This window comes from Alligator sinensis, unplaced genomic scaffold (genome assembly GCF_000455745.1).
Source record: "Alligator sinensis unplaced genomic scaffold, ASM45574v1 scaffold820_1, whole genome shotgun sequence".
Lineage (NCBI taxonomy): Eukaryota > Metazoa > Chordata > Crocodylia > Alligatoridae > Alligator > Alligator sinensis.
The window spans coordinates 1,242,001-1,262,173 of NW_005842428.1; the positions used below are offsets into that span (position 1 = coordinate 1,242,001).

The 20,173-nt window shown below is 40.9% G+C and overlaps 2 protein-coding genes across 8 annotated transcripts in view; one reads left to right on the forward strand and one right to left on the reverse strand.

Annotated features, from left to right (window-relative positions):
- The window catches only part of LOC102380189 (histone-lysine N-methyltransferase SETDB2), a 73,910-nt gene extending 69,033 nt beyond the window's left edge, over window positions 1-4,877 (forward strand). The window contains exons 24-25 of the mRNA XM_025211755.1: window positions 1,261-1,332; window positions 3,934-4,877. Coding sequence (XP_025067540.1) covers window positions 1,261-1,332; window positions 3,934-4,076 — 215 coding nt within the window. The 3' untranslated portion in view covers window positions 4,077-4,877. The remainder of the gene's footprint in view (window positions 1-1,260; window positions 1,333-3,933) is intronic.
- The window catches only part of LOC102378721 (RCC1 and BTB domain-containing protein 1), a 45,110-nt gene that overhangs the window by 3,562 nt on the left and 21,375 nt on the right, over window positions 1-20,173 (reverse strand). For 3 of the 7 annotated variants that reach the window (XM_025211758.1, XM_014522984.2, XM_025211759.1), the window contains 4 exons: window positions 18,816-18,942; window positions 16,509-16,660; window positions 15,010-15,140; window positions 10,662-11,711 (listed from right to left, as the gene is read on the reverse strand). In XM_025211758.1, the coding sequence (XP_025067543.1) occupies window positions 11,571-11,711; window positions 15,010-15,140; window positions 16,509-16,660; window positions 18,816-18,942 (551 nt within the window). In that variant the 3' untranslated portion in view covers window positions 10,662-11,570. Of the gene's footprint in view, window positions 1-8,794; window positions 8,858-10,661; window positions 11,712-13,676; window positions 13,734-13,786; window positions 13,827-15,009; window positions 15,141-16,508; window positions 16,661-18,815; window positions 18,943-20,173 lie in introns of those variants that run through there. The other 4 variants (XR_003095622.1, XM_014522986.2, XM_025211757.1 and 1 more) reach the window with 3 other exon arrangements.

Sequence of the window (20,173 nt, forward strand, 5' to 3'; positions counted from 1 at the left end):
CTTATGCAGGGGGTCGGACTCGATGATCTATTGAGGTCCCTTCCAACCCTAACATCTATGAATCTATGACTCCAAGATCCCTTTCCGCCTGTGTGCTTTCAAGAGGGGAACTCCCCAGCCTGTATGTGCTGTGGGTTCCTTCTCCCAAGGTGCAGCACCCTGCATTTGTCTACATTGAACCCCATCCTTTTCTCATCTGCCCACTTTTGTAGTCTGTCTAAATCTAGTTGCAGCCTCTCTCTCCCTTCAAGTGTGTCCACCTTGCCCCACATCTTGGTGTCATCAGCAAACTTGGACAGCGTGCTTTCCACCGCCTCGTCCAAGTTGCTGATGAAGATGTTAAACAGTGCAAGCCCGAGGACTGAGGTTAAGTAGGGAGTGAGGACATGACTGGTTTTAGAAAAATAGCTTTTATTGAACAAGCAGTTTAAAGAAGCTTATTGATTTAAAAAATGCCAAAAAGGGGGTATCCGTTGTGTACTAGCGGTAGGGGTGAAGAGTGATACAGTGTGGGATGCCTGGAAGACTGATGATGTGTAGCAGAATTCTTGGTGTCCACATGTAACATCAAACTGGTTTGCAGTGAACCAGTTCAAAATAGTACTCAGTTGTTCATGTATACTTCTGAACTGTTCCAGGCCATTTTACATTGGCTTAACAAGCTTGTACATCTGTCTGCCTTAAACACACACAATGCTTTGAAAGGTTTAAACCAATCTGGACCGCAGTGACTTTTTTCACAGAAGGATAAGCAATCTGTTAATATAATTCTGTGAAACATAAGTACATGAGAATGTGTGTGTGTTAAGTCTTCTGGAGAGTGATTTGGATGTTTGAATATTCACTTTTAAATGAATATCTGCTTAGATGTGGGAGGTTTATATTAACTTCTTGTACAAAAAGTGTTCTTTAAAGGGGATAAATTCCTTCATGATTCTGCAAACAAAGAAACATTAAAGTGAATTTAAAATTTTCCTGTGTGGTATTAGTTTCCCTCAGCTTTAAATAATTATACTGAGCATTTTGAGGACACAGAACCATGAATTCTATGCAAAAAAACAAAAATGAAATGGAAAATGTTTGTCTAGGTTGGCTTATTATTCTTGGTATAAGAAATGTAAACATTGGCATATCTCTGAATAACCTAGCCTCTTTATTTTAAGCCTCAAAAAGTAGGTGTACTACAGAGATAGCGCTGCTTTAATTAAAGTTCTATACTACTGTGTAACATAAAAATAAACTCTTTTTTTCCATCCCTAGAGTATGAGGAAACTGTAACATCACTTTTTGAATGTGGCCTGTTTGAAAACATACTTACAAATGCTCATTCAGGTATGTAAACATCTGCTGTAAAACAAGGGACTGTACCAGAAGTGTGGTTTTAAGCATTAAGGTTTTTATTTTGATGGTTTGGATACTTAAAAGGAAGTTCCAATCCATACTTCCCTTTTTTGAAACTCAGTTCATAAAACATTAAGCAACTCTCCCTGTAACCTCAGTACCAGACACATGATTTAATGTTTTATTCCTTTCAGAGAATTCTAGAATGGAGGTTATCTGCTTCCCTCCATACACATCTGTGGAAGCTATTGAGGTGTTTGAGTCTGCTTTCCCCACAGATGGGGCAGTTTGACTTGCCTGTAGTATCCACTGGCTGTCCTGCCCTTGCCTTCATGCTCATCATAATCCTTGTGGGGATGTGTGGGCATGAGGGTGGGGTTTGGAGGGGGGAGGGGTTGGTGGTGGTATGGGAGCTGCACGCTATCAGTCCAAGCAGGCTCTACACCTGTGTGCAGTTTCCTGCACTCCTGCAGGATGCTACATGTGGAGGTGTGGAGCCTGCAGCTCCCATATTCCCCCCCGCAATACACCTGCCTATCAGGCTGAGAGGGCTCCATTTCTTCCATGTGCAGCATCCTGCAAGAACGTAGGAAGCTGCACACAGGAGCGCAGAGCCTGCCCAGCCCACCCCGCAGTGCATGGCATGCTATTGGCCCGACCAGGCCCTGCACTTGTGTGCAGCATCCTGCAGGAGTGCAGGAAGCTGCACACAGAGATAGAGAGCCCACCCAGCCTGTCCTGTGTGGATTGGGGGAGCCTGCAGCTCCCATATTCCCCCCCGCAATACACCTGCCTATCAGGCTGAGAGGGCTCCATTTCTTCCATGTGCAGCATCCTGCAAGAACGTAGGAAGCTGCACACAGGAGCGCAGAGCCTGCCCAGCCCACCCCGCAGTGCATGGCATGCTATTGGCCCGACCAGGCCCTGCACTTGTGTGCAGCATCCTGCAGGAGTGCAGGAAGCTGCACACAGAGATAGAGAGCCCCCCCAGCCTGTCCTGTGTGGATTGGGATCTGTGCGCTATTGGCTGAGCGGGCTGCATGCCTCCTTGTGGTGCTTCCTACACTCCTGTGGGAAGTTGCACATGGAGGCATGCAGCCTGCCTGGCCTGCCCCACAGCACATGGACCAGAAGCTGTGCGCTATTGGCCCAAGTGGGCTCCACGCTTCCATGCAAGGCCATACACTGAAGCACAGAGCCCGCTTGGGACAATAGTACGCAGCTCCCAGTCCGCTGGCTGACTGGGCTGTCTATGTGGGGCCTCCCCCCAACACCTCCACACTCCTCAGCCCCCACCCATGCACCTATGCCCTGCCCCCCACCTGCCCTGCTGACTCTTTCCATAGCCCCCAGCCCTGGCAGTCACCTGCACCCACCACCTAGGGCCATCCCCAGCCCTGTTGGTGCCCCCCATCCATGACCTGCAACCCTTCAGCCCTGCCAGCCCCACTTACCTCAGGCTTTGGGAAGAAAAAGTGAGCCTGAGCCAAGTCTGGGGGTTTGCTACCCTTTTTGCAAGAAGTTCTTACAGGATGAAACTCTGTCAGCCTGAGCTCTTTGCAAAAGTGGGAAATCTGTGGGTATCTCTGCTAAAAGGAATAACCTGTATTTTCTCTGATAAAGGGGGGAGATCCATGTTTTTCCATGGGAAATGGAAAACCCAGATCTCTGGTGGTAGATATTTTAGAAATGTAGTGCTGGAGCATGCACACCCCAATGGAGGCTGCCTTTAGAAAACTTGATCCTTTCTAACACTTACCTCTAGAATAGGGATCAGCAACCTATAGTCTGCCAGCCACATCAGACCTAGGGAGCCATTTGATCAGGTCTGCAGACATGGGGCTTCAGCAGTAATCACTTTCCCCTGCCACCACAGGGAAAGATGCTGGCAGCAGCTAGGTTCTAGCACCTGCCTGCCTTTCACTGGGTCTGTCTGGCCTGCAGCCTTAAAAGGATGCTGACTGCTCTAGAAGCTTGCCACGCTGTGTTTAACTCTCTCTTCACTGGACAGAATTCCAACTGCAGGGAACTCTAGAAATGATTAGAGCAGGCAAACTACACTGACTGCACACAAGGGAGTGGTGCGATCCCTCCAACCAATTCTCTCCAGTCAAGGCTGGGACCTAGGTGAGCAGCCAAGTCTTTATTTTTAGAATAAATTGCAAACATACACATATAACTTGTATTCCTGTAAAATAACACTGCACAGAAATGACGTCTTGGTTCTTTTTAATTAGTTATTTTAAGTGCAATAATTCAAGTTTAAATGCTATTTTAAGAGTTTACCTTATTTAAAGATGTCAAATCTAGTCTCAATCAGAAGAGCCCTCAACAAATACAAACTATAGTTTGGAACAAACAAGTGTGTGTTCCTACCACCATGCATTTTAACTCCAGTGCTCAAAGTAAAATCCATCTTGTGATGGAATCAAAATATAAAACTTGGTAGGCTAACAAAAAGTGTTTGAGAACCGTTCATGGTGAAGTCTCAACAAACAAACAATCATAAGTGATTTGTGATCAGATGCATATATTTGTGTGTTTTACTGCAAATAAGGGTGGTGGGGTTTTAAGATTTTCTTCTCATCACAGGGACAGAGGAAAAGATTCAGGAACTTCTTGAAACCCGGAAAAGGCTGGATACTCAGATTGAACTGCTGCAAGAGTTAAAAGAAGAAGTAGTTCTTCCTGTTCAGGAAAACAGAGCCAGTGCATCTAGTTCAGTGTCTGAATAGCCATGAAGTCTTATAGTAGTGGCTCCAATCAAGACTTTGTTTTTTAGGTGACAGAAGTTACAGGGACCATTTGGACAATGACAGGGACACTAGCAAAAACTGGGTGATTTACTTTATTATCATTTTTTCTTTAAATACCTCACTGTTGCAATAACATTTTAGTTGTCCCTTTAATTTTTACTGTGGCTCAATGAGTTACTTAGCTTTTTAAAAAAAGAAAGAAAGAAAGGTAAAACAACCCTTCCATAAAAGATTTTTTACTTGTAAAAGCTCTGGCCTGGAGCCCCGTAACAATTAGCTGCTGTAGACCACTCTTTACAGTCATTATGGCAGCCTCCCTTCAGATCACGTATCACTGATTTTTTTGCTGTCTGCTTATAGGCAGCAAACAATGAGATTAAGTTGTTTTAAAGACTATTTTGCTGCTTTGGCTTCCAAAGAGGGAATATTGGCAAAACTTGCACTTGAAGAAGCATTTTGAATCATAAATAGGAGTTTTTATTAAATGTTTTCCTCAATTTACAGTGTTAATGTTCAAGTCGTAGTTTATAACTTGAGTGCTGAGAGATTATGTCAGTCATTTGCAGACTGCCAAGGATAGCTGGTTCTTACTCACTGACAGACATGTACAGTTTAAGACTATGTCAAATAACATGTTATCATCCTTTATGAATTCAGAACATTTTTGGCTTCCATGTGTTTAGTCTTAAACTTTCCTATATTAAAATTGTTTGATTACAGAAAAAGTCACTGTTTAGCTACAAAATGGAAAAAACTTGACAATAAAGTGTTTTTGTAAAACAAGTTTTGTACTTAAAACTAGTAACAATCAGTATCCAAAATATGCTGTAGAGTGGAATCCTGTATATTTTTCTCTGCAAGTCCACAACTTTGACAATTCCTTCAAAACCCTTGCTTTTATCTCAATTCACTGAATGGGTAAAATACAGGTGGAAAGGAAGATTTTTAAATTCTTTGCTGATCTATTATGGTATGGAATTAAACGATACATGTTAAAGTACATGTTGTAGGGCACTAACATTGTTCATTTGCTCTTTTGCAAAACTAGTAATACCGTTCCCCAATAATTAGCACAAAAGGTATATTTGGGTTGTTTAGGTAGAAATAGGGGATGATTCCATGGATAAAAGTAAACATTCTTCCAGGAAGTCTTTCCTCCCTTCCTTTATGGAGGCAGAAAGTGCTAAAGTAGTACTATGACAGATAAATGAGACTAACACCATACATGTATTTGTAGCTCTAATTTGCTTTGAATTAGGTCTATTCTTTTCAAAGATTCCCAAGGGAATTTTATACCAAATGCATATGGGGTGTGTAGTACCTTTTAAGTTCTTTGAAAACTGCTACCTTATTCTCTGCACGTGTTGGTTTTTCAAGCCTTTACCCTAGTAACAAGGGCTTGGAATGAAATCTTCAAAAGTATGTATTCTGTGGTTTTTTACTAGGATTTAAGCACCTCGAGTATTAAATCAGTGAGACTAATAGCCCCACCCAGCCAACTCTCATCTTAACTGTTGTGCTGTTTTACTTGTTACAGCTTGAGAGAGGTGGAAAGGAAAAGATTCTTCTTTACTAGCTTCAAGTTAGTTTTTGATTTTTGGGGATAAGTGTCTGACATTACTCACTCTAAGATTACTATTGAGTGGAAATAAAATGAGAACAGCTATTTAGCTTGAAGTTCAACTCCAGATATATTAAGCAAACTTAATGAGGCATCTCAGCTTAGTTGTAAAGAAAGTTGGGAATAGTGGGGGGTGGGGCACAGGGAAAGAATTAAGCTAACATCTCATTAAAGGTCTTCTGATGCTCCTACTGACCCCTTTTATTGCACCCATGACATGTTATGTAAATCCTGTGATAGGGCCATCTTACAAATTCTTGTGTCTCAGTTCTTTCTTTATGAATGTATTAGGGTGAGATCTGGCCAGAACTGCTATATGACAGGACACTAAGATGTGGGGAGAAGTAGGCACACTAGAAGGGAAGAATAGGCTGCAATCAGACCTAGACAGGTTACAGGGGTGGGCAGATGAGAACAGGATGGGTTTCAACACTGATAAGTGCAAGGTGCTGCACCTGGGGAGGAAGAATCAGCAGCATACCTACAGGCTGGGGAGCTCCCTTCTCGTCAGTGCAGAGGCAGAAAAGGATCTTGGAGTCATTATCGATGCCAAAATTAACATAGGCCGACAGTGTGGGGATGTGGTTGTACCTTGTCATGCATCCACAGATGCATCTCAAGCAGGTCCAAGGAGGTGATCCTCCCCCTCTATGTGACACTGGTCAGGCTGCAGTTGGAGTACTGCATCCAGTTCTGGGTGCCACACTTCAGGATGTGGACAACATGGAGAGGGTCCAGAGGAGGGCCACATGCATGATCAGGAGTCAGCAGGGCAGACCCTACGAGGAGAGGCTAAGGGACCTGAACCTGTTCACCCTCCACAAGAGAAGGCTGAGGGGGGGATCTAGTGGCCATTTACAAACTGGTCAGGGGGGACCAACAGGCATTGGGGGAGTCCCTGTTCCCCCGAGCACTACCAGGATGGACAAGAAATAATGGTCACAAGCTGGCAGAGGGTAGATTTAGGCTAGATATCAGGAGACGCTACTTCACTGTCAGGACAGCTAGGATCTGGAACCAACTTCCAAGAGAAGTGATGCTGGCTCCTACCCTGGGGGGCTTTTAGAAGAGGCTGGATTAAATACCTCGCCGGGGTCATTTAACCCCAGTACTCTTTCCTGCCATGGCAGGGGGTCAGACTTGATGATCTGTTCAGGTCCCTTCCAACCCTACCAGCTATGAAATTAAGAAGGAAACTCCTTAAGCATTAATGCCTTCCAAAGGCCTAATTATCTAGTTCAAATAATATAATTCTTGGAACTTTGTCTAGTACATCCCCAACAGCAGGTATGTGAACATGCACCTGTTAATCAGTTAGTAACAAAGGGCGTACACCTCTGGCTCAGGTATACTAAAGCAATTATTTACATTGATTCTTGTCAGTAAACATTAGGGAAGTTACCTTTAATAAGTAATATTCCTAAATTTGAACATGGAGATAATAATGAGCTTGATTCAGGTTAAGTTGTACTTCTGGGGCTAAATTCTACAACCAAATTACCACCAAATGCCCTTTTCACACAATTATAACTCATAGTTGAAGAAAATACTCTAGCTATCAGAAAATTAGTGACAACCTATATACCAGTCTTGTTACATTCTGCCCATTTCCTAGGCCAGGGGTAGACAAAATGCGGCCCGGAGGCTAGAAGCGGCCTGCCAGGCCATTCTATCCGGCCCACAGGGCCCCTAAAAATTTAGAAAATTAATATTTATCTGCCCTGGGCTGCCTGTCATGCGGCCCTCAATGGCTTGCCAAAACTTAGTAAGAAACCCTCTGCCCAAAAAAATTGCCTGTCCCTGTCCTAGGCCCTACAGTATTATCAGGGGCTGTTTTCAGTACCTCCTGGACCAGTAGGTGTGTGCCTGTAAGAGCCAGATTTTTTTTTCAAATGGAAAAGCTGAGATTCTGAAGCCATAGTCTGGATGCGCCCACGGTAGCCACAAAAATGCACGCTCTGGCACCATATGCAGGCATTCCCCATGCTGTGCAGTGCACCCGGGGAAGGATAGTGGGGATTGACCTCAGAAGATTCTGGGGTCAAAAAACATACACCTGAAGAAACTGGGGCAGCGTACATGGTGGCAGTGCACACCACCCAAACCAGAGCCTGGTCAGGCTCCCAGCTGCAGGAGTGCCACAGCTGCAGCTCCCGGGAGGCCCCCAGAGTGCCAGGTAAGGCTGCTGGATCCAGCCTCCCCTGCCCCACCTGGGGCAACATGCTAGGATGTGCGTGGCACATATGTTCTCTGGGGACAAGGAGCAGTGGCACAGTGCCACTGCTCCTTGTCCCCAGAGAAACATGTTCCTGCTTATGGGGATGCACCCCATGTGCACAGAGCCTCTCATACAACACTGACAGAATAGTTTTTTCCAGCCTTTCGAGGGTAAGAGGAACCCATACCAAGTGATGTGGTATCTCTATACACTCCAAGATTTGAGCTTCAGTAATTTCTACTTCAAATGAAGACTATAGAGAAACCTCTACAGACAGAGGGAATAAAATGGGCTGACTACACAGGGGGAAAATGAGGAAGTGAGTTTCAACTAATCAAATTATATACAAAGTCTATGGCAGTGTGTACCCCTCAGACAACTGTATTTTTGCTTAAGACTGTGTGCAGTAATTGAAGAGAATCATACACTATACTTATTTTTATAGTTCATGCTTCTTTTCCTTTTTAAATTTGAATCTCAAAATTTTAGTCTGGAAACTCATTTTTTACCCCCTGTCTCTTTCCCAGGTTGAAACATTTCTGTATAGTTAAAACAACAACACTTTTCCTGACTCTGGAACTTCTCTTTAAAAAAAAAAAAAAAATCACAATTTCACTTTACCTCAAGTTTCCCATTCATAAAATGGGAATAATTTTAGCCATTCAGGCTGTAATAGGTACAGTATTTCATGCAAAGTACTTTGGAAATCTTTGGGTGAAAGGGGTAAGGAGCAGAAAAATATATATTTTTTACGAGAGGCATTTCTCTCTGGGAGCAGGGAGGCCTTGTCAGCCAAAGAAATACATCTTAAAATATAAAGAACACATTCAAGTGATCTTACAGCTGTTGGAACATTACCTTTATCCTTTTGCTCAATTTCATGTCATATTAATTTATTCATTGCTTTTGCAAAGAGAAGTGCTAGGAAAGAGTAAAATGATTAGGTTAGTTTGAGCTGGCCCAAGTGGCACAAACACTTTACGTTTTCCTCATCTAAAACAGGGCTGCCCATGACCCACAAGTTCCCAACTGGGCATCATCCCCCCCAATTCTGGCTGCCGCTACTGGGGCCAGACTCTTAACTCCTTCATCCATCTTCAGCTTCCTGCTACCACGCCTAGAGGCAGGGTGGGGTGGGGCCCATGGCACCCATGGTTTGGGGGTATCTGCATAGCATGACAGCTCAGTGAAGGAGGATGTGGAAGCCACTACAGGGGGCCCATGTGACATGTAGCTCCCAAATATTCAGAAATTGGACAGCCCTGATCTAAAATGCAGCATCTATCACTTCTGGAGCTGACCACCTGTTGCCCTTTTTTTTCCCTTCTAAATTGCACAACAGAAAACGCCCAGATCTGTTTCGTGCATCTCAGTTAGCGTCAGCCTGCCAGACAGCTCCCAGCAGCCTATTTTAATGTAATGGTAGCAAACTGCAATAGCTGCTGCTTAAGCGATACAGCATCAACATTAATTCTGCCTAATGGACTCATTCTTTCTTGGTGATTAAAAATCTGTTAAATTAAATGCCTTTGCTCTTATACCCAAGATCTACTGTTAAATTGAGCAGCTTCAGAAAAAAGCAGAAAAAAAATTAGGACCAACTAAACATATGGAGTAGCCCTGACTGGCTGTGTTTACACGGTAGGCAAGCAGAGAGCAGGGCACAGGGAGCACCTTAGACATTTAATTGTCTGTCTTTATTAATTTCCCCAGAGATCTAAAGGATGGTCAGAAAACCCCCCAAAGTGGGTTGTCAGCAGGCGTTGAACCCTAAGACTCTAGTCCTAAAAGCATGAGCTTTGACTGCTGCAGGTACCCTTTTAAAAAAAAAAAAAAAAGCTATTCTGCATAAGACTGACTTTGGCCTGTGGGTCACTCTGGACCTTTGCAGCCTCAATCTGGTCCACATTTTACTTAAGGGTGCACTGATCCCCAGCCATGTGATCTGTTCTGTTTTGCTAATGGTGCACTGATAGCTTCCAGCTCTTCTCCCTCACCACAGCCTCTAACTCACTGTTGCTGGAGAGGCTAGAGGGAAATGATCACCTGCTATCTGCAGTCTACATGAGTAAAGTGTTGCCAACCACTGGCACAGGAAGTTGGAATTAGGCAAAATCTACATTACGTTCGTGTGGGTTACACATTTTTGTCTTATTTGTTAGGAGACAGGAAGCCAAAACTGCCATTGAAATATTCATCAAATTCCATTTAATCAGAGCACTTCTTTTTCCAATCTAATTATTAACCAAACATCATGGTTTCCTTTAGAGGAGAATCTTTTCTTTCCCCGTTCTTCCTTTCCACAAGCCAAGCCTTTAGAGTAAGTACTGCAATTCATTCCATTGCAAGCCTGAAGCAAAACAAGCAGCTCTACTGCATACTTCATGTATAACCTTGAACCATTCCCTGTGTTTCTTTAGAATGGGCAATACAACTTCCCCACTAATTATTTGAAGTAGCATCTGTTATATTTTAGTCACTTTGTAAATAATGTCCAAAAGTTTCTGCCTCAAAGTTTTGCGATTATAAGTAACTGAGTGCGAGGCACTCCAATACTGCATTGAACGGAGCCTAAGTACATGAACAAGTAATTTTTTCCTGGAGTTTAGAGGTGCTTCATTGCCAGGCAGTGCTGGTATGGTATTGCAGTAGATGTAAAAGAAAATACAAGTAACATTTCCTCAACTCAAAGAGCTTAGAGTAGATGATTTGAAAAGAATGGCAATTTTATAACAAGTAATTTTTAATACAATACTTCAGTGCAAAAACACTTTCCAACAGTAGTCTTATGTCCCCCCACTCCTCCCCCTTTACTTCAAAAGATACTTCTGGGGGACAAATCACAAACAGGGAACTGCATCTTTCCATTATCATTATACCTACTGTTTGCACAGAAGTAGACTATACACTACCATTTGTGGTAAGGTATCCCCCTTAACTTATAGCTAAATACATATATTACCTCTAAGGACTGAGGAATTCTTTGAAAATATTTTGTAGCTACTTTTTTTTTTTCCAGTTTCTTCTAAGCCTTGAATATACTTAGTGATTTATACACAGCAAATTACAAACAAGTTCACAATCATGCAACCACAATAAAAATAAACCAGTCCTATCTGCTCCTTCATAAGCCCATAGGGCTAGAATTTCACATGAAATGTTTCAAGGGTTCAGTGCAGACTATGCTGGAATTCCCCAGAACCAAATACTGGTAGCCCAAACTGTTAATTAAAAATATTAATGGATCATGATGTTATGAAATTCCAGTTCCTGGTAGCAACAGATGAATCTTCACCAGCGCTCAAGATCTTCATGCTTCAGTTTTCCCTCCCTCAGGACTACAGCCATCTCAAAACAATGTCTAGATTTCCAAACCTGCCAATGTGACTGAATGTTTGACTAGAATTATCACTGCTCACTCTTAAAGCATAGATACAGGACACAGAACATTCCTTTTTGGTGCATTTCTATAGAGTTTTACACCCTCTGGTATAAATAAAAAAGAAACAGGTTTTTTGGCTTTTGGTTTTTTTTCCTTCTTTATCAGCAGTTATATCAGCCTGTTACACATAAATACAGCACACCAACTATAATCATAAGACCTTACGTCATCCAAAACTTACAGCCAGGTGCTTCAGTTCTTAAAGGCTCCACATTTACTAGCTTTAGCAATGAATTCCTTTAGCAGAGGGCCATCCATTTGCCAAAATGCTGCAGTCTGTGTCACTTCTGTCAAATGATTGACACAAAACTTAAAGCAGAATTCTTCTAAATCCTAGACATAAAAGAAAACAAAAAGCTTTTTAGTAGCTTCTATTATATCACAAGAGCTTTTTTTTTTATAATTAGGCTCAAACATTTTTACATTTCATTCATAATCATCATAACTCAAGTCACTCCAAAAATACCCATTATTCCAGTGATTTTAGAACTTCATTTGTGCTATGACTACAACGGAACAAAAATAGTTCCTCCATTATTCTCTCAAATATATTTGCAGCCCTCCACTTGATATACTAATTCAAAACAGTTCATTTTTACTGAACTACCTAATCTTCCTTCAAAAGTCTTCCATAGCTTCCAATTAAAAAGTTACCAACTGTTCCTTTTAGAGGGAAACCTTAACTTCTGTGTTACAGAATCCTATGCTCTGTTATAGGAGCTGCTACATCCTTCAACAGCGTCACCTTTTTATTCTCCCACCAGATTCTAACATTCATTTGACAGGCATCACTAGTCTAGAGTCTTACTGAATGCTTAATACATTTTAAAGGACAATCAAGCCACCTGGAATGTACACACATTATTAGATACAGCTCTATTTGTATTTTTCACTTGAGGCTAAAATGGTAAGTTTGACAGTCAGGCTATGATCTTCTGTGGCACGGCAATACGATAAAATATGCCTTGGTGTAAGATCAAGATGCTTGAAGCTGTGTCTGAAATAACTAACCAGGCAATCCGAGATATATACATTGCTGTGATTATTTTGTGGCAAATGTACAAAATAGATTTTAAATAAAACTACATCGTACACATTTACTGTATTACAGTATTTTATTTCTTATATTCTGTGTCAGAGAAACAATACACACAGGAACGCCAATTGTAACAAAAAATGACTTTGGAATTCAGAATTCTACTGAAAAGTTAGATGAATTAAATCATATACTTGCAGACTGGTGCACTTCAAGTAGTGTTACGTAAAACAAAGTTCTAAGTTGATGCTTCCCAAACTTTTCCTCAGCACAGCCCCATTTCCTCAGCATGGCCCCTCACTCCCAACCCACAGTCCCCCACCCCCACAACTCCATCCACTGATGTTATGACCCCATTTAGGGTCACAACCCAGTTTGGGAACTGCTGTTCTAAGTGTTAAAAGCAAAACTACTAGTTAATTATGTGGAGAAACTGGACCTAGTCTATAGCTCTGACTGACTGGAGTATAATGGGTCACTTCAGAAAACCAACCAACCTTAGTACTAAAGTAAAACATTACCATATCATGAAACTCTGTAAACAGATGATGCAGCTTGGCCTACTGCTTTCTAAAAGAAACAATGTTCCCTGAACTAGCTCCAGTGTTAAAACTGAATAACTCCAGTAACTTTAGCAAACACCACAGGCAGGCTGCAGACAGTCAAACATCTGTTTTCTGAATATGGTTACAGATTTCAAGAGCAGCTCAGTCACATTAGTGCCATCCATTTTTAGCTTGACTGCAATTTTTATACCTGTCATAATCCATAAAACATTATTTCATAAGCTTCATTTAATAAGGAGTTCTGCACATGCTGTAGCATAATAATTTGATTCTTTCCTACTCTCCAGTAGAACAGTCATGGTACATGAGAAATGCATTCTGCAGGACTCATTTCTGGCTGCCAAACCATACTTAACGTTTTTACATTCACCTGTATTAAATTAAAAGCGGTCAAAAACCTCCTGTTGAAATTATGAGTGCACATTCTATTAACTTCAAGCGAAAAACCTTTACAAATACCAAAAGGGTTCAAATAACTGCAGTCCTTTCAACACAGGCAAAGTTAATAAGCAGATGACTATCACATATAGTACACCAGCCATTCTGATAAGGCACATTAGTGAGCAACATATTCAAAAGCTTTGAAGCAAGTACAGCCGCATAAGAACACTGTGCATTTTGGCTGCTTTAAAGCACAAGACCTTAAAAACAAAAACAAAAATATATATATATATGTGATCAGTGGAGCACCATAACCTTTCATGAGAATGCAGAGGCAATGGAAAACGAGCCAGCTCCAGTAGAGGTGCAAATCTGATAATAAAAAAGCCACTGTAAATAAATGCCAAAGAAAAATCGAATCTTACACATGTTCAGGAGCTGAAAAACACTGTGCCAGATGATCGCCTTAAGTAGTGAAATATTTAGGTATTACTTAAGAAAAAAATCCTACCTCCCCCACACACTTTATTTGACTACAAAACTCACCATTACTTGGTCTTATAGTGAGATTTGCACACTGACTTTTGATTTAATTGTACAAACAGATTTTATACCCAAGGACTGGAAACGTATTTTATTTGGACTGTAAAAATAGACCTTTTATTTGATGCAAGAGAGGATAATGAACTTATTTCCATTTGAAATTTGGTAATAAAAAAAATGGTATTATTGATTTGTCTCTCTCAAGTTCTATAAACTTTGATCCTTGAGCACCAAACATTTGTCCTTTCATTCCCAAAACATACTTGCTGGTTCTCACACATTTACAGGATCACCATGATGCAAAGTGTAAATACAAAATTAGATGACAAAGATTTCAACAGCACCAAGACACTATTATCTGTACCAAAGTGTAAATAAAGAGAGCACAAAACAGGTCTAATTGGTGCCTATTATGTCATCTGCTCAGCTTTGTTAATTAATTCAAGGTGTCTGACCAAAAGGTGAGAAGGCAGAAAAGCTGGGCCAGAACAAGTGGGCCAGGGCTGATGGCCTGCTTTCTGTAGTTTGCCATGGATAGAAATGATAAGAAAAGCCCCAGGATTTAAAAAGGTACAGCTAGTGTACACATTTTTAAAAGTATAACATACAAAAATATTAGTCTTAATGAAATCTACCAAGCAGAACTTTCAGAAGCTCAAAGTTTGTTCCCCCCAAGCTTTTTATAGCCTGTGTTTTCTGTGCAAAACATCCTAAACAGGAAGTTTTCAACATAACCTTTCTTCCACTTGACACAGCAATTTATTATGAAGCTAAACAAGAAATCCTAAAATGGTCATCATAAACCACAAAGCATGAAATGTATATATTGCGTCTCACCCTGTGGCTTTATTATGACCATATTAACATATACAGGTACTAGGTTTTCTACTACTAGTTTATTACAAAAATACAGCTTTCACTTCAAATATAACTATCTTAAAGCCCAAGGAACAGCATCAGAATTCTACTAATACAATTCTAAATCCCATGAACAATTCTCTCATAGCAGAAGTAGAGGATGTCTTTCTATAATTAAAGCAAAACCAATTGCTTTGTTCCATGGCTTTGCTCATCTATTTAGTTATCTTAAACTTGAAAATTTTACCTCTGCATCATATCTGACTGCAGCAGAGAGCAATGAGAATGCATTTTCCACAGTAATTCCTCTCTTGATAATGTGTTGACATAGTTTTTTCAATCTGTTTTCACAGTAAGATGTGGCCAAATCCAGAAGTCCTAAAATTAGAAGATACCATTATATTAGCTACTTCTAATAATCTGTTTTTACAGTAAAAACTTAAGCTTTTCAGGACATAAATTGGATCTTCAGTCCCTAAGGGAGATGCCATACACAAATGCTATGGACATAACCGTTCAGAAAACCCATTTTACCACCACATAGCAAGAAAACAAAAGTCATGTTACTACCTTGGCCTAATCCTGCTAAGGTTACACAAATGCTTTCCTCTGAACACAGGGTTCCACTGATGTCAGTGGGGCTACCGGGGCAATAGCATAAGCATAAAATGGTTGCTATTAAAGCAAAAGCTTGTTCTTCACTCTTCAGTCTCTATAGCAGTGGTTCTCAACCTCTTTGGATGCAAGGCACCCTTCAGAAAAATGCCATCTTTTAGTTTTCACTCCTCTTGCCTATGGGTGGCCAAACTCAGAAAGACCACAGCAGGTTTAGGAATCCAGAGTGTTAAAAAGCATTCCATTTGCAATCTCTGGGCATGCCCTGACAAGCGTACACGTGCAGTTTGAGGCACCACAAACCTGTCTGAGGCGCTGCAAACCAAACTCCGTATACATGCACCCACCTGCTGCACTGCTAATTAGCAGAATGGCGGTTTTTTGTTGTTGTTTTTTTAAACACACCAGATCCCAGTGTCAAAAAAAAAAAAAAAAAAAAAAAAGCAGAGTGGTGCATGTGGCAGTAGTGTGCACCACCAGAAACCAGAGCCTGGTCAGCCAGAGCCATGCTCTGAGTGGTCAGCCCAACACCACTGCTGCCCCGAGAGGCCCACAGGACCTCAGAGAAGGTTTCTGGAGCCATCCTCCCCTATCCCACCCAGGTCACTTTGCTACCTCTACCCCACCTGGGTCACTTTATGCCACTACTACTGATCCTGCAGAAAATGTGCACCCCTGCATGTGCACGCTCATTGGGATGCACCCTTTGGGTTTACCTTGTGAATCATGTTTGTGCACCTAACTCTGCGTAGCACACCATGGCACCCCTGAAAGGACTTCTCAGCACCCTGGTTGAGAATCACTGACCTATAACATGGGAGTATTATGCTGCAATGTTTCCATACATTAACTCAAGTCAAAATTTATGCAGTTTAGTAAAATGTTCAAGTGTTTAATTCAGAAGAAAAAAAATGTAATCAACTTTCCAACCCAGCACTTCTTGCTCAGTATTCATACATTTCTGTAGAAAGCTGCTAGCAGAGTCTACCTTTTTAAATCACAATTATATTAGTCATCAAAAAACTGTTATACAGTAGGTCTCAAAATCATCTTTTATTCCCCCTACTTTTTTGTCAGTTATTCAGGTCACCAGATTTCTCATATAAATTTGGCTAAAGAAGGTTGTGCTACCTATAGCATCTTCAGGTGGCAGATCAACGCTGTCTGTGTATAGATACTCAAGGAAGGCACGATATACTGGGTAAGAAAACTGGTCTATTTCTATCACCTCCTTCATGTCCTCATTCCAATACGACTGGAACATGCTTCTGAAATGTTCACACCTGGAACAGGAAGGCAGAAGCTTTACCTGGCATTCCATATTATTATACAAATATGTTAAGAATGAACTATGTTAAAGAGTCCATTTGAAATAAATCTAGCCTCCATTGTTTACAAAAACATGCAAGGGTTTTTTTGTTCTCTTCTCTCCTGTGTACTCATGTGCAACTCATAACAGCAAAATCCCCCTTTAGAATACCGTGTACAAATCTATGGCTTTTAAGATGCAATTAAATGGGACCAGGTGCAGAAAAGGGCTACTGGGAAGGTTAGGGGAAATGGAGAACCCATCTTGTGACTGGAGGTTAAGTGAGCTTGCTTATTTAGCTTTACAAAACAAAAGGTTGAGAAGGGCTTAGAGTTCACTCTTTCTAAGCACATTTTAGGGTGAATATTGGAAGGAAAAAAGCTACAGTATATGTATTGCTATTTCTCACACTTCAAAATTGTTTGAAAGATAAATATAAAATACAGAGGGCAGAGAAATGAATGGCTTTGGTAATGTGACTATGAAGTGAGGAAAAGAATAAGGCGGCATTTGAGGCTAGTGGGAAAAGGAATAAGAAATCCTCCCTCAAACTGTGGTTTCACAAGGACCATTTTGGCTAGATGATACTTCCCAAGATCACTGAAGCACTGTGTTAGGCTAGCTCCCAGAAAGACAAAAAATTGCATCTGGCTAATCAGTAGATTAGCATTAGAAGTTTTCATATAAACATAAGCTTAAATCAGAGAGACTACATAGAACACTAGTGAATACATTGGTCTTCCATCAGCAGATATATGAAAATATGTATTTTGCTGTAACAGGCAGCCAGATATACACTGAGGCAAGTGTGTATATTGTACTTTGGGTACACAAAATAAAACTAAACTAGATTGCAGATGTGTTTTCTGCCTCTTATCAGTGGCAGACTCACCAACATACCCATCATCCACATAACAGTTGAAAGGAAATTCTCTGGAACATGTCTGGTAACACCATGTTTTACAGCTTCTTCTGGTTGTGTGATGGAGGCAGGAAGATACTCTACCCCTTCCTAGCCTATCCCCAAATGCATTATTTGGTTTCTGCTTTCCTTCTCCATTGTCCTCCTCTGAAGCCACATGTAGGGGTAAAATGATTGCCTTGGAAGCAACTGTGATCCTAATGGTACTGAGAAATTTTCTCAAATGCTCCACTGCTGGATTTTATTCACATGCTCAGAATCAAACTGATCACCAGTTTTGCAATCAAAAAATAAATTTTCCCACGGGTCAGACTGGCAAGCACCACTTTTTGTTTTGCTTTGTTTTTGCTTTCTTCTGTGGCAAAGAACACACTTGTCTTCATAGGATCAAGAAAATTCTTTATCCTAACAATTTCCCTGCTGGTTACAGTGGTCTGGTACTGACGATACCCTTGTCTTTTACAATCTTTCCCTGTGCATACTGTGGTTCCCTTATCCTCTTTCCCCTAGTCTGACCCTGGATACTCCATTGCTTTGGTGCACCAAAGGAGCTGGAAGTAAATGTTCTTGTGGAACCCTTTGGACAAACAGTTGCCTGATAATGGTGTGGAACTGAACTAAATGGCTTGAGAGGTTCCTCTTATTCTATGTTCCTATATCTGTGCATCAAAATAATAGCATACATTAAATGTGCTATAAATGACTGTAGAAAAAGATTTTGTTCACATGGCATTCAATTAAAAAAAAAAGAGGAAGTTCTTTAAATTAAAACCTTGTTGTGAAGTTTGGACACTGACCTCCAATTTGAAGATGTTAATATGGACTTTGAGGACTTTAAGGACTAGGATATGGTTTCAAGCGCTTCTGTAGTAATATAGTTTTTTTTAAAGTTTTATACTTGTAAGTTACAATTCAACAGCGTTTAAAACCATCTCACTCATATATATTTAAGTCAATATAAAAACAAAGGTAAAAAAAAAGTAGTTAATCAAAGATCTGGTAACCTTAGTGATATTTTCCAAGTGTTGGAGTGATGTTGTAGCTGTGATGGTCTGGGAATTATGTAAGAGGCAAGGATTTCTATGGGTGATACTCGGGGATCTGGGTTTTCTGTTTCCCATGGATTTCCTGTTTTTAAATCAGAGAAAATGTTGGCCCCCATTGCAATAGAAGTATTGAGTACCCAGAAGCATAAAACAAGAACTACCTGATTTTCAGAACAGCTTTATGAACATGAATGTATTTTCCATCAACACGGAACTTTAAGTCTGAGGTTTCTGGGCTGTCAAACTCTTTCTTAAGAGATTCAGCTACTGTTAAAGAGTCTTCATGCTCTGTAAAAAGACAAAAAAATGTATTAGTTTTTAAACCTTTCTGCTTAATGATAGTGTAGTCATTTGCAGTGACTTAATGAAATTAGCCGGTCGATAAGATGTTGTTGCATAACATTATAATATTTATTTATTAAATCCTTGGTAACTATGTTGGAAACCCTGACTGCCATGCTATGAAAAGTATGGTTATACAACAGCCATTTTGCTACTGAGAGAAGTACTTCTCTTCAGTATTCTTGGAAGTTGAGTAAAATTACCACACAGAACAGGCTTCCAGATGGAGCTCCCTCAGCATGTAGACAGCTCTTATGCAGCTCTGGAAAACACTGATTCATTTCCTGGTATGAAATGGAGACCATAAGAACCATGCATCTCATGTATTAAGAGACAAAATAATCTAGGTGACACGACTCTTTAATATTTATTATTAAAGAGAATAAAAACAAAACAAATAATACACCCTTAATATAGTTTAAGCATTTTCAGAATTTCTAAAAAGGAAATTGATTGACTGCTCAGGGAAGAAGTCCCATAAGGAAAATGTACAGCATGCTGTGGGATAATAAGCTTTACTTGTGGCATTGCAGGCAAGCTAAATACAACCTTAGCTACATTAATACTAATGCCCAGAGATGGCAGGGGCCACTGGAAAACAACATGTGCCTACATAAGTGCCATTTTATGTGGTACCTAGCATCCCATTGTATCCTTTCCTCATTTTACCCTTCATTTTGTTAGGAACAGTTTTCACTGTACTGGGATTACTTGCAGCAGCTTACCACAGCTCACTGAACACAAAAAGATCATGGACCCTTGTTTCTGTACGGAGTGTTGTGAGTCTTTCAAATAGGGGAGCACAAAAACCAACTCTTGCCACAGGGATTTCTAGCAATCTGACAACATACATGTCAGTGTACTATAGTGCAAAAGATATGCCAGAGGAAATTCTAATATTATAAAAGCCTAAGTCTGTCTGTCTGTCCAAAATGCTTTATTCATGCTGACTGGCTGACAAACAGCCAATCAGAGCACAAAGTAGCGTTCTGACAGAAGGCAGCCCACCACCATGATGGTGGGGACACAAGGGACAGAGCATGGAGGGAGAGGCAAGCACAGCTGGCCTCGACTACCCCACCCCACCCCGCTCCTTGGAGGCAGCAGCAATAGAACAGACAGAAGGGGTGAGGGGCGAGGCCATCAGGGCTTGCCTCACCCCTGCCCCACCCTGCTC